This window comes from Cydia pomonella, chromosome 27 (genome assembly GCF_033807575.1).
Source record: "Cydia pomonella isolate Wapato2018A chromosome 27, ilCydPomo1, whole genome shotgun sequence".
NCBI lineage: Eukaryota > Metazoa > Arthropoda > Insecta > Lepidoptera > Tortricidae > Cydia > Cydia pomonella.
The window spans coordinates 3,522,361-3,537,185 of record NC_084729.1 but is presented as its reverse complement, the minus strand read 5'-3'; the positions used below and the strand labels follow the sequence as shown (position 1 = coordinate 3,537,185).

The 14,825-nt window shown below is 38.5% G+C and overlaps 3 protein-coding genes across 3 annotated transcripts in view; all 3 read right to left on the bottom strand.

Annotated features, from left to right (window-relative positions):
• The window catches only part of LOC133532777 (uncharacterized), a 27,067-nt gene extending 12,242 nt beyond the window's left edge, over positions 1–14,825 (bottom strand). Inside the window, exons 1-9 of the mRNA XM_061871577.1 lie at positions 14,515–14,825; positions 11,934–12,002; positions 11,406–11,587; positions 10,873–11,011; positions 4,360–4,493; positions 3,275–4,101; positions 1,933–2,034; positions 1,144–1,242; positions 158–262 (exon numbers count right to left, since the gene is read on the bottom strand). Of these exons, the coding sequence (XP_061727561.1) occupies positions 158–262; positions 1,144–1,242; positions 1,933–2,034; positions 3,275–4,101; positions 4,360–4,493; positions 10,873–11,011; positions 11,406–11,587; positions 11,934–12,002; positions 14,515–14,611 (1,754 nt within the window). The 5' untranslated portion in view covers positions 14,612–14,825. The remainder of the gene's footprint in view (positions 1–157; positions 263–1,143; positions 1,243–1,932; positions 2,035–3,274; positions 4,102–4,359; positions 4,494–10,872; positions 11,012–11,405; positions 11,588–11,933; positions 12,003–14,514) is intronic.
• Positions 5,497–8,437, bottom strand: LOC133532772 (putative aminopeptidase W07G4.4). The gene has a single exon (XM_061871572.1). The coding sequence runs from the start codon at positions 8,377–8,379 to the stop codon at positions 7,420–7,422; it is 960 nt and encodes a 319-aa protein (XP_061727556.1). The 5' UTR covers positions 8,380–8,437; the 3' UTR covers positions 5,497–7,419.
• Positions 5,497–14,825, bottom strand: part of LOC133532768 (adenylyltransferase and sulfurtransferase MOCS3) — a 230,477-nt gene continuing 221,148 nt past the window's right edge. The window contains exon 12 of the transcript XR_009801752.1: positions 5,497–6,030. The gene's annotated coding sequence lies outside the window, so the exon portion shown is untranslated. The remainder of the gene's footprint in view (positions 6,031–14,825) is intronic.

The following is a 14,825-nucleotide window of genomic DNA, read 5'->3' as shown; positions in this document are numbered from 1 at the left end:
TGGTTGTTACCAGTGGTAACTGGGAATTGTTTTCCCACCTTTTACCACTGGTAATTACTGGGGATAAAACCAAAGGGAGTTGGTGGTAACTGATAACTAGTGAGAATAATCCCTTTAAGCTTGTGGCTTTTGTAAGGCTCTAAGTCTTATTTCTTACCTTTCATCACTGTTTTCTTCACTTTCCTCGTCCTCATCGGAATATACTTCAAATGTCTCTTCAGATTGTTTCTTCACCGGTTGTTTTCGGTGTTTCGTACGCTTCCTACCAACATAACACATAAAATAATCACATAAGTTTTTTCAAATGTAAGAATATATCATGAAAAAAAGAAAAAACAAAAGAATAGAAACAAAAAGAAAACAAATAAAGAAACAAAAAACAAGCAAAGGAAAAAGAAAGGGAACAAGCAGACACGGATAGTTTAGTTACCATGTGGTTGCAATAGAATCAAGAGACAGAGAAGATACTTACATTTAAAATAAATTCCAACAGACATCATAAATAGCAAAATCCATTAATATAGAAGAAAACATGGACAGACGCGTCAAAGACATGGGTATCCCAGGTTAATAGTAAATTGTGTCACAAGGAGACAAAATTACATATTTACGGCGAGGGCGTACATTGAGTGATATGAGGGATTCAAGTGTTAACACCCAATTTGGAAATAATTTTCCTGCCATGTGAAATATGAGAAAATTATTATGGGTCAAAATATTACCTACTTAAGCCAAAAAAAGAGTATACAAAAATAAATGTCCTAGAACAGAAAAGTGCCACTTTGATCCCTCTTATAGTACGTTTTTATAATATTAAGCGATCATCACGTCTTTTATTAAAAATCCCTTTTGAAAAATAAGTCACAGCAAACATATAAGAATTATAAATTATATACAATCTTTTACATTATTTTGCTAAACTATTTTTTTAAAGCGTTTTGTGCTAAAAAACTAACAATAGTAGGGAAGAAAAGTGCCAATTTGATCCCTCCTAGCAGGGAAGAAAAAACCCTTTTCCGAATACCTAGGTGATGTGAGAATTAAATTAAAATTACTAATTATAGACACAAAGATCTATTATGTTCGACAATGAACCTTTTCCACTTATTGTTATGTAATTAATTAAATATGTTCTCTACTCACTTTTCATTAATCTTTGGCTTGCGAGACTTCTTGCTTTCGGAATCGTCCCGGTTTACTTCAGACGCTTCAACCACTGGCCGTTTCCTCTTTTTCTTACCCCTTTTACCAAGGAACAGCACGTTAATACTTTACATTAGTAACTTATTATCATGCAAATTCACCCTTTGACCGCCAGACGTCCTAACGCGTGCGGCTACAGACCAATATTTATTTGATTTATTTAAGGATCACCAACGGATAATACATCTACACAATTATTACATAAGAACATAAAGAAATATAGAACATTAGCCACTTAAAGGTGACCGGTGACCAAAGCTTATGGCTTTAATGGGCCACTAAGATGGGCCAGCGAAGGAAAAGTAGTGTCGGATGGCTTATGGCGCGGCGGGATGGCGATGGGATGGCCGCGGTGTCGGTTTTTCATCTGCACATAAGGTAGTGGGCCAGCGATGGTGCATACGCATCTACACGTATCCCATTCTATAGTGCGTGCTCTGGTCCAGCGCTGGGCTATCGTGTAGAGAAGCCATAACCATCGCATGGCCATCTCGCTGGTCCAGCGCTGGGCTATCGTGTAGAGAAGTCATAACCATCGCATGGCCATCTCGCTGGTCCAGCGCTGGGCTATCGTGTAGAGAAGCCATAACCATCGCATGGCCATCTCGCTGGTTCACCGCTAGGCTATCGTGTAGAGGAGCCATTACAAAGTGTGTATTAACGGACAAAGGTCACGTTGATGCACCGTGCACGACAGGCGTGGCGTTCAAAGGGTTAGAATAATCTCACCATTCCTCGCTGCTCTGCGATTCATCCTGTTCGGTCTCCTCATAGGAACTTCGGAGATTTGCGTTTGACTTACTCTTCTGTCTTCGCATCCTCATACCCTTCCTTTCATTAAACATATTATCAGTACAGAACTATAGGGCACCGTCTGTGACTTATAATATTCCATCCTTTCTACGATATCAGATCAAGGACAGGGTTTAAGTTTGCAAAGCTATAAGTTAGGTAATATAATTCAAAATACTTGACCAATGACGAAATGCGTATAGGCCATTTAGACTTTAAAATAATGGCCGTTTAGAATTACAGATAAGTATTATAATTTCTAGCTAAAGGTAAATTCCAAAGGTGAGTAAATCATTTAAGTAGATAAATAAATATAAATATTAGGGGGACATCTTATGAAGATCAACCTAGCCCAAAAACTAAGCTTGCACTATAGGTACTAGGCGACGATATACATACGTATATTGATAAATACATACTTGACTCAGGAACAAATATTTGTGTTCATCACACAAATAAATGCCCTTACCGGGACTCGAACCCAAGACCTTCGGCTTCATAGGCAGGGTCACTGCCAACTAAGCCAGACTGGTCGTGAAAAAAATCATTTTAGAACTAGCCTTTTTTTTATATCCCAGATAATAATATGTCAATTCAATTGTCCAAAAAAAAATTACTCTTTCTTTACAAACTCGTACTTAATGTCTGTGAAACTTTAATCCAACTCCCTGTGTATAAATTGAGACCAAATCCTCCAAATAAAACTTAAGTTTTATATTCCGTTTTTTTAAAGATTAGATTTAGATTTTATTAGGATTTTTTTAACCTCAAAAGTACTGGTAATTAACTTTTTCTTCCGAGCTAGGGCTACTTTGATATCTAAATATTGCGGTACAATAATATGTAAACAACATTCAGTGCTTAGTTACTCAGATTATTTTGCAGGAAAAAAGTTAGAGTCAGACCAAGACAAGTTGTCAGCGATATTGATAGCCCAGCTGGTCGGCTTTTTATCATTTGTCACCATGCCTGTTACGTTCTAACAAGAATGTAAGTGCGAAAGCGACAGGCATAGTGACAAGTGATAAAAATGGAACCATACTGCTACCGCAGACGGTGCAAGTGTCAAGTAAACGTGATAATTTCATAGAAGTTTTAAAATAACCCGTGCATCATCTGGGCTATCAAAATCGCTGCCAACTTATCTTGGATTGACTCTAGCGCTACTTTTGAGGTTATAAAATTTCTAATCTGAAAAAACTAGTACTTGCCTTTAGTTTAATATTTCTAGAAATAAAACTATTATTTTACACGAATGATTTATTGATTAAAATCTCACCTGTTTGGTTCAGTGACTTGCCGCTTGAACCGCTTCCTCATAACCTCTACGGCATTTGTATCAGCTACTTGCTGTCTTAAAGCTGTGTTCAAGGCTTGCCTTTTCTTTCTATCATGAGGCTCGACTTTAGAATCATTTTGAGACTTTTCAGTGACATCTTCTTGTGCTCTCAAGTGATACTGGGGCTGGTCATAAATTCGCTTCTTAAAACCACCTACATGCTTAGTAGATTGTACGATATACGGACGATGCTTTGTGCTTGGATATGGTTTGAAGACTTTAGTGGAATAGTAAGGCTTTTCACAACCTCTGCATACCTGTCTTTGATATTTTTCAATAGAATCTGACTCAGCGCAGAAAGATGTTAAATTGCTAATAGCGTGGTCTACCATGTTTTGCGCGTAATCTGCTACAATCTGTATGATTCCATGAATATCTACAGGCTCCCCGTTCGATCTTAGGACTTCTTTAGACACATTGCAGTATTTCCCTCTAGTGTTAATTAACGCTTTGTTTGACAGCGTAAACACTTCTTCGACTATCTTTTGTACATCAGCTTCAATGTCCAAGTTTGTCAAAGTGTCTTGTAATTCTTTAGGTATTGTTTCCGGCGGAGGAGTTATATCAGGATTGACTCTTAAGCTTCTGGTGGTTTCTAAGTCTACAGATCTTTTCTTCCTGTCTACTAGAGGAACGCCAGGGTACATGTGGCAGAGTTCTATCTTCTCTTGACGATCTCTCTCTCTGCACTCTGCGCCGTATATGATCTCTATTTTGCGTAGGTCCAGCTCGCTCGGCCCGTTCCATTTTTGCTTCGTGTCACGATCCTTCAAAGAGAGTTTCACTCGTACACTCGTATACATTAATATGTAATCATGCCTCGAACAATACGAATCATAATATGTGGCATTATCTATGAAAAGGGACCTTATTGTCGATGGCGCTTACGCCGCACTGCGTCGCGCGGCGTTGTATTTGTATCGGAACATCGTTTGTGACGGCGGAAGCGCCATCGACAATAGGTCCCTTTTCATAGATAACGTCACATATTTTATTGTAAATATTATCAAAGGGATTGAAATTACCTTAAATATAATGGTTCGGTGTCCATTCTTGCTAAAGTCCCGGTCCCCGAAGTGCATGACGCTGTTGACGTCATAGGGTAACGCGCGGAGCGCCGCGGGCAATGGAATATCTTTGGTGAAAAGCGGGATCGCGTCTAAAACAATAAAATACAATTATTTTATGTATTGCTCGCCAATAGTAAATACATAGTACAATAAACAAATTTACACTATTTTTTATCAAGCAGTGACGACTGTCTGCAAGCGATGCTACATTGTAATTTGCCGTTGAGTTACGAAAATACCATACGTTTTCGTAAATCTAAGGAAATTTTCGCCACCGACGAAAAAAACAAAACATGGACACAACGAAAAAAACCGGACAAGTGCGAGTAGGACTCACTCACCGGGTTCCGTACTTTTTAGTATTTGTTGTTATAGCGGCAATTTGTCGCTTGCCATAAGGACGAGATTTGCTTATATCTTAATACGAATAACCTGTCAAGGCGTCCTTATGGCAAGCGACAAAGTGGCACATTGTGCCGGTTTCGGTCACATATTTTGACGTAATTTCTGTATTCCATACAAAAACGGTTTTATTATGTTCGTCACCTTCAATAAGATAATTATATTATTTATTATTCCAAAAAGGTTGGTGACATCTGGTTCGTCATACTGACGTTGACAGATGTCATTGTGACAGTGACATTTCTTGGTAGATTTGATGGAATTTAATTATGAATTAGGGTATACGTAAAGTGGAGTTGTCATTTCTTTTTTGCGCTTTACGAGTAGCCCTGTGGTGTGGTGAGGAGTGTCGTTGGTAGTTGGATAGGTCTTTTAAAACGAATGAGGGTTTCCTCAAACATTTTTTTTTAGAAGTGACTCCGAAAGAAAAAAATATGCGTCCTCCGCCCTTTTTTTGAAAAAAAAAACGTAAAATCTTACATATTATTATTTGAAATATGGGCCTTAATTGTTGCCTGATTAAAATTAAGATAATTTAAATAAAAATAGTATCTACCATCACCCACACTGTTTACTACCCATCGGTGGACCTTATTACAAAAGACATAAGGTCCACCGATGGAAGAGTGTTACTGTTTACATGTACAATACAAATGACGTGCTTAATAATGAAAAAGAAACTAGGTAATATCAAATATACAACAGGTAGTATCATTTTATTACAACAATTATAATTCCCTTATCACAACGTAATCTTAACAAACAAAAATTATCTTATCTTTCAGGACACCAGCGTTTACAAATAGAGTAAGAGACTTTGACATCTGATTATCATGACATAAATACATATTATGATTGATGAATTGAAAAATAAATAAACATGTTGGTAAAATAATTTTCAAAATAAGTAATTACTTAGGTACTTATACTTTCTACTAGTTAAGTATCAATTCTTACTAGAGTTCGTTGTTTTTAGGGTTCCGTAGCCAAATGGCAAAAAACGGAACCCTTATAGATTCGTCATGTCCGATTATGTCACAGCCACTTTTTTCCGAAACTATAAGAGCTATACCGTTCAAACTTGGTAAGTAGATGTATTCTATGAACCGCATTAAGATTTTTACACAAAAATAGAAAAAAAAAACAATAAATTTTGGGGGCTCCCCATACTTAGAACTGAAACTCAAAAAATCTTTTTTCATCAAACCCATACGTGTGGGGAATCTATAGATATATATGTCTTTAAAAATGATATTGAGGTTTCTAATATCATTTTTTTCTAAGCTGAATAGTTTGCGCGAGAGACACTTCCAAAGTGGTAAAATGTGTCCCCCCCCCGTAACTTCTAAAATAACAGAATGAAAAAAAAAAAAAAAAAATATATGATATACATTGCCATGCAAACTTCCACCGAAAATTGGTTTGAACGAGATCTAGTAAGTAGTTTTTTTTAATACATCATAAAATTAAAAAAAAAAAATTATTTCATCAAAGCCATACGTGTGGGGTATCTATGGATAGGTCTTCAAAAATGACATTTAGGTTCCTAATATAATTTTTTTCTAAACTGAATAGTTTGCACGAGAAACACTTCCAATGTGAAAAAATGTCTAAAATAAGAGAATGAAAAATCTAAAAAAAAAATATGATATACATTCAAACTTCCACCGAAAATTAGTTTGAACGAGATCTAGTAAGTAGTTTTTTTTTGATACGTCATAAATGGTACGGAACCCTTCATGGGCGAGTCCGACTCGCACTTGGCCGCTTTTTTAACATTAGAAAGAAGGGAAGCGATCTTGACGTGATTATTTATTATATTACAAAACACGTTTGAAAAATAAATCAAATCATTTACGATTATTTTAATTTTTTTGCTTTCATAAGTACCTTATAAACTAATTTTTTAAAAGCGTTTTTCAATAATTTTCGATAAAAAGACACGCCAAAATTGTTTACCTTTTTTTGATGCTAAAAAAACGAAGTATAACACAGAACCTACTTACTTCTTACTTCGTTAAAATGGTTACGGAAAGCTTAAAAAAAAATAAAGATCTAAATGATAAATATACGATTAAGTATCAATTTATCAAGCTTGTGGTAAGTTGGCTTAAAATAATATATTTAGTATTTATTATTTGTCTTGAATTATCTTTGACTGTACTGAGTTTTTTAGTTAGGCTTTCTTTGGTGTGAAGCTCTGTCGAATATGGACCGTGTATCAGAAGTAGAATGCTCATATCATCACCGCACTGTGTATAGTAGAATGCTGATATTATCACCTGCTTCAATTGTTAGTACTGCTCTTCTTCTGAGTCGTTACACTCTTTGCAGAGTGTCGTGGTCAACTGATAACATCAGGCACAGATGTTGCTTGTCATTTCAGCTACGATTTCTGGCCATTTTCCGCGGTTGGTGATTATTCAGACAAGTTCGTTCAGGGGTCGTTCCATGGCAGATTTGATCTGGACAGTCCATCACATAGGTCTTTTACGCGGTCTTGTTCCGTATCCTTTATCCTGCGCTACTAGATGCTATATATTAGCCTCGAGAGGGGACCAAAAAAACGATTAAAAACAAAAGTGCTCTCCCGGGAAAAGTTTAAAAATAACCTTACAGTGTTGTAACTTTGTGCAAATGGCATAAAGTGAGAATAGGCACAGCCGTAGGTTCTTCAGGAGGCGACCCGGCTGCTCCAGCGATATCCAGATGAGTATATTTGACATTCCTATCCTCCAGACCCCCTACTTTAATCAGAAACCCGGCGGCGAGCTGATGATGACGAGCCTTCGCTTCCATGTCCACTTGAATAAGATCATCGCCTTTGCATTTACCATCATTGACTGAGAGATCTTCAGGTCTTATCACAGACACTTCTATGCCTTCTGCGACCCTAGTACCGCTGAACTGAAGTCTGTTAGAGTGGTTCGTCGCTCTAGCAGCGTAGTTATCCATTGCAGCTATATATCCTCCATAGCAAGCCCTAGCATGCCCTGTCAAGGTTGCTATAGTGTAGATATGTGGATTTATATGCTTATTAGCGACTTCCCCCAGCTTGAAAAGTGCATCAGCCATTGCGAATCGACCTTCCGCATCTGTGTTCGTCACTCTAACAGTTTTACCGCTTCTGGAGACTAGTAATTCATCAGCCACGTAAGAATCCGCCCCAATAGAGTTCCTGCAGAGACAGAGGGTCCCGATGACCTTTAGATGTGGTGGTTTAAGTATGGAGCAGGCCTTTATGAATCCAGCTACGGCTGCTGCTCCACTTTTATCTCTAGACATTCCAGCCATTTTGCCTGATATCTTGATGTCAGCGCCGCCTGTGTCGTAAGTTACTCCTTTACCGATCAGCATTAGAGTTTCAGTGACTCTAGCTTCGTTCGAAGGAGTGTATACTATTTGTAGCACACAAGGTTTATGCCTATCTACGCGATTGGATGCTCTAGATACAGCTGCCAAAAGCGGGAACTCCTCTTTAATGTATTTATCATCATCAAAAGCAGTTATGACCACGTTACTGCAACCAGCGAAAGTCTTTTTTACATAATCAACAATTTTTACTGGTGACATTCTTTCGGGGTCACCTCCAGCGATATCTCTAGCGACAATCCTAGCTGTTTCCAAAGCAATAGCATTGCTTACAACCTTTTTAAATGCGTCCGTGTTCTTCTCTTCGGCATGGAACCCGATCTTGTAGAAGTTATTAATTTCTCCACGTTCAACTACGTGTAGAGGTTGATATAAAGCTTCAAAAGCACCGAGAATTGATACTAACTGTCCTTCAGGATAGTCCACACAGTAAGGTATAATCAATAGTGGTTTCTTGATACCGGCGCTTAATGCTCTCAAAACTCCTTTCTTTGCCGCTTCCTTCAAAACTCTCACATCATGATACGGTGTTATTTTTCCAGTAGGAGCCAATATGAGTCTTCTACCACTTACATGCTCACAATTCCAAAGAGTACAATCCTTATATACATGCTTGTCTAATTTCGTTATTTCTTTGACAAAACTGCCGATGTCTCTTGAGAGAGGTATGTTATTTTCTTCAGGATACAAAATGAGTATGACGCCATCGTAGTCGATCGACTGGACGTTGGTTTCAATAAATATATTCGTGTCTAACTTATACGGGCTAAGCGCCATGTCTTCACTTCGAAACGACTTCGAAACAACTGATATCTGATGTTAATTATTAAAAATAAACTATGTTAATGATAACTTTGTCACGATCTTGTTATTATCAGTACATGATATGTTTAATATAGATATTGAAAACCAAGTTATTTCTGCATTTGTTAAACCAGTGACAACGGATGTGGAAATTTCATTAGAAATTCTCGCAAGCACGTTTTTGGCAGATGTGGCAGATGGCTTAATAGAATTAAATTCACACCGATTTGTCCAATTTTAAGCTAACCAGCATTAGCTTGCACTACACTCGATGGTCTCATCGGAAGATCAGCGCTGGAAGTCACCAGCAACATGCTGAGATGAGGCCATTTCGTGACACTTTACTCTCACTATGTTCTCTTTTATGTATGTCTATTAGTGTTTCTGTGTTAATGAATAAAACAAATTCTATTCTATTCTATTCTATTCTACAATTCGCAGCTAGGCCTTTTAAGTACTACGCGCGTGAAGAAGCATAGCCAAATCAGCTCCGGTTTCCCTACCGCACAGACCACACTGACACCTATACAGACATATACTTAGTTTCTCCGGAAATCGACCCCTAATCTACCGTAATGAAATATTGATAGATTGGTACAAGAGTAGGTACTAGCCGCGAAGTGTGGGAGCGTCAGTGTAACAACCTATGGGCAAAATCGTGGGCAAATACTACTCTAAAAATTGTGTAAGATTGCCCATGTTATTGAATTGTCACAAAGAAATGTGATGGGTATTGAGTTACCCGTTCAATGTTGTAAGTTCATAGTTTCCCGCTACTCAAAGGTTGTCTGGAAGAGATCGCTTCATAGCTATAAGACTGGCTGTAGTTACTTAGCTTTTAAGTGTATTTTCATTTCCTGTCTATGTTTAACTGTACGGTGCACAATAAAGAATATTTACTTTAAAAACCAACTTGTACAACGCAACCAAAACGTCTTAAGTGCCATACGATTCATGGCGCTTGCGCGTTTAGGTCGCGAGATTCACGCTCCGACTATGGTTTGTTGTCAAAACAACAACTCATGATGCAAAATACTGGTTCTCTGTGCCGGTTCTATGCGTGGCAATAATAGTTCAATGGTGGTGCACAAACTAGAAAGTGTATAGATCATGTCATCCAAGATGACGCGCGAATTTGTCAAATCTAACCTTTAATGGCTTGACAATACGAACCTACAGTATTATTACTTTTAGTATTATTTGAGCGAACTGCAGCAAGATTTAATGAGCTGCAAACATATCTTTGTGTTATTACGGATCTACACCGAAATGTTTATAGTAGAATAAAGTTGTTGTTTGTCAAATATACCTGATATGAATAAGACACAATCAAATGATAAAGCCCTCCAATAAAAGGATAGGTTGAATGTCTTTATGTTTATCTTGAATCTTATCTTGAATGTCGTTATGTATTATTGTGTCGCTAGTAATCACGACACGACAGAGTACTGGCCTACCGCGAAACACGTTCGACGTGTTGCGTCTCTGTCGCACTTGTAAATTCGTACGTAAGTGTGACAGGGACAGGGAGACAACGTCGGACGTGGTTCGCGGTAGGCCCTCTGAAGACTGACGACAATAACTGTGACGTCGAACATCTGGCCAATCGTTAACGCTCCGTAGGGAACGAAACGCAACTGTCTCTGTCGCACTAATATGGAAGAGTGATAGAGAGAGATAATGGCTTTGCTTGCACGTAGATAGAGAAATGGCAAGCGGATCTGGGTCCAATGTGAATGTGAATGTGAAGGTGTGTGTGAACCTTAACACTTTGAACGCCAAGCCTATCGTGTACGATCTTGTCGCAATGCACGAAGGTTAATAATAAACTGTAGCGCGCGTCAGTTGACGTCTTTAACCGTCAAAGGATTTAAAAAATGGAAAACTTACGTTGTTCTATATTTTCATACTGCACGTCAATGAAGCTGTCTCGGGACTGTCGGTTGTGCTCGAAGGGGAGCCCTAGGGCTCTCAACACGATGCGATCCATCCACGGTGCTTGCAAGCAATCGTAGCCAAGAGTTACGATCTAAAACCAGTAAGGAGGAAGTGAGATAAATTATGACTTAACGATCAGCTCACTTGTGAGGTTGATGGCTACTGGATGGCTAGAATATTTATTCTAGGTACTTATAGATGTAATATACCTTAATCGTCCGAATTTAAATAAATACAAATAAATGTAATATGTCAATTTTACACAGATCGACCTAGTTCCACAGAAGCTTTAACTATGTTGTGGGTAATATATAACTCAGGAAAAATATTTGTGATGAACACTGGCCTGCCTTCTCCTGCTTCGCAGAAGGTGTATCTCGCACTTCCTCGTGCCGCGCGGGTTCTCGAACGTGAGCACGTGCTCGTGGTCACTAACAAAGTATTGCTGTAAAAGGTAACCGTAATAACCGCATCCGCATACTCACATGCGGCTCATCATTCGAGTGTCCGTGCAGGTGTATCTCGCACTTCCTCGTGCCGCGCGGGTTCTCGAACGTGAGCACGTGCTCGTGGTCGGCTGGAGGCACCATCACCGGCGCGAACTTCAGACAGGTCTTGAACGCGATGAGGGAGAGGGACGTCATTATAATCAGCATTTGCTCGTTGTCTGCGGAAAAGTTATGATTATTAATACTTTGGCAGGATAGCTTTGTTCTTCGTTTTTTCCAAGAATTACCTCACAACGCTCAAGATTCTACATTTCGAACACTCGCTATATTCGAGGCTAAATTTTGGAATCTCTCACTTGCTAGGGTATCAATTAGCATTGTGTCCTTGTAAACCAAATCCATCAACAGCTCAAATAGGTAACATTTAGTAATAATTTTATCGTTCTCGCGCATCTGTAGCACATTTTTTGCGAAATAACAAATAACTTACCAAAAGAAAAATAACTTACCAAAAGAAAAATAACTTGCCAAAAGAAAAATAGCTTACCAAAAGAAAAAACTTACCAAAATGCTCGTTATTGATGAAGAACGGTACGGAACCATTCGGCCAGGCCACGAAGCTCGGAGGACTGACTGTAAAATATCCGTTTGTAAAATTTCAAGTTGTAATCAGGGCCATAACCGCGAAAATCGAAGTTCGTCAATTGTGGGCATTTTTCTGTCTCTTTTATTACGTCTTAGTGAGAGTAAAAGAGAAAGATCCCCGCAACTTGCGAATTTCGGTTTTCGCGGTAGGCCCCAGAGGGCCTAGCCAAGATGATTAACGGTAATGTCTCTTTCTTTATTAGGGTATTACCACTGTTACCACCAAATGGATAGATGGCATCGATCGACGTCGACATGGAATAGTCGACGAAACTAGCAAATTGCGGGGATCTTTCTCTTTTACTTTCACTAAGACTTAATTAGAGTGACAGACGAATTGCCCGCAATTGACGAACTTCGATTTTCGCGGTTATATATAATCCTGACCCGCGCGGTTGCTGCCCAACATCAAACTTTGTGCATTCCACAGACCACCTCCACGACTACACGGAGCCATGGACCACATACAACATAACATTTGCACTGCGTGTGCTATTAAAATCGTTGCAGACTTATCTTGGTCTGACTCTATAATGCCTAGATAAAGTGTAACGGCAATAGGCAAAAAGTATAAAATGACTAAGAAATATTGAGTGCCCTCAAATTGTAACACCTAATGTATAATGAGCATGACTGCAATACAATAACGAATTATAAAGAATAATCATTTAATTGGAACATATCCTTATTACAGCTTATATCGATTCTCAGGCAATATGTATATCAATTATCTCACTTTCGGGGCGGCAGTGGGATAATTTTCACCCCTTTAAGAGATAATTACCGCGATAAAAACTATTTCTTTGTCCTTTCCTGGAACTCAACCTGTCTCTATTCCAAATTTAAACAAACGGTTTAGCGGTGTAATTAAGTATGAAGATGTTATACACACACACGCATTTATTGACCAAAGCGTTAGCGAATTAACTCGGGCATTTAGCTGTCGTATGTCCGGATGCTCTCCTCTACAGGTCGCAATAGGGTTGTTTCCATCTACAAATCTTAGGGCAGAATTGTATCCCAATAAATTCTTATGGATTATAAGAATATGTTAAACTACCGTTAGTGGACCTCTAATGAGCATATTTTGGTAAACATTGAATTTAAAATATCTTTTAACACACGTCACGTGACCCAAGTCGAAACGCATTGAAGATTCTGATGACGTCACAACTCTCGGTTTGACACCAGGGGGCTTACCGCGAAAACCGAAATTCGCAAATTGCGGGGATCTTTCACTTTTACTCTTACTAAGACGTAATTAGAGTGACAGAGAAAAATGCCCGCAATTGACGAACTTCGATTTTCCCGGTAGGAGCCCTGTTGACAGTTCTTAGGCGATCAACCGAGGCATCTCCGTTGTCTATTCTCCGTACAAAATTTAATACTCAAGCCGTAGCCAGCTTGCCCACCACCCAAATGGCTACGGCTTGAGTATCAAATGTTGTTCTGTATGTAAGTACATAGTAATTTTTTTTTTTTTTATTGTGAATTTAACATATTTAAAGCCGTTCTTAGGGTAAAATTTGAATTTTTGGGCAACTTTTGGTTAATATACTCGTAGAACGTAATACAAGTGTTTCAAAAAATTTGAAACAACCCTATTCTTAACCGATTCTCGCGAAATGTTGTAACCAGATTCTATGATTAAGTATATAGATTTTTTGTCGATCCAGCGGTTGGTAGCAGACGTAGTGATTATATGCTCTTTGGGTGGCAGCATGGTTCCATTTTTATCACCTGTCACTATGCCCGTCACATTCGCGCTTACATACTTGTCAGAATGTGACAGGCATGGTGACAAATGATAAAGACCCGACCACCTTAGCCCTACTGGTTTAGGATTTTTTTAATGACATAAAGGTCAATATCGTCTATGGCGCTTAAGACCACTGTGCGTTCAATGTGACAACAACTTGACAAACTATTTTTCACTTATACTTAGGTACGGTCACGTCAGAAAATATCGATACGAAAAAGTGCCAAAAATATATATACACGACTTTATTGCTCATTTAAGGTAGTGTATAAATATTTTTTGCACTTTTTTCGCATCAATATTTTCAGACGTGACTGTACATTCTCTAAGCTTGACGCGAGCTCTACACCTCACAGTTCACAGAGCCACTGGACCAAGATAACTTGGCAGCGATTTTGACAGCCCAGAGTGCAAGTGTTATTTTAAACATCAAACTTCTATGAAATTATGACGTTTATTTAACACTTGCACAGGCTGGGATATCAAAATCGCTGCCAACTTATCTTGGTCTCACTCTAGTAGTCTCATAGTGTCGTGACGTTCCTGCCGGTGAGTAAGGTTGCCAGAACTCAACAAGGGTGCGGAGTGTTAGGGTCGGCAACGCGCATGTAACTCCTCTGGAGTTGCAGGCCTCCATAGGCTACGGAGACTGCTTACCATCAGGCGGGCCGTACGCTTGCGTACCACCGACGTAGTATTAAAAAAGTAATATTAATATGGATGGATAGAAATATAACTTACGCGGAGGTTCTATTCTCTGGAATTCCTCATCGATATCACACAATACAAAATTAATATAATAAAATAAAACTAATATTTTGAAGCATCCGCGCTCCATATTGGTCGGTAAATAATAACTATAATAGTTTTATTGCTAACTGTATTTTAAGTTTATTGATGTGTGAAGAAACACTTTCGATATAGAAAATGGAAACGTTAGTAATCCGATAAGTTTGTTTTAGGGTTCCTTATTCATACAAGATTATACGAAATTGTATAAAGTTAACCTCATGCACTTTTTGCAGTTAGGTGTAGGTAAAAAGAAAAAACGC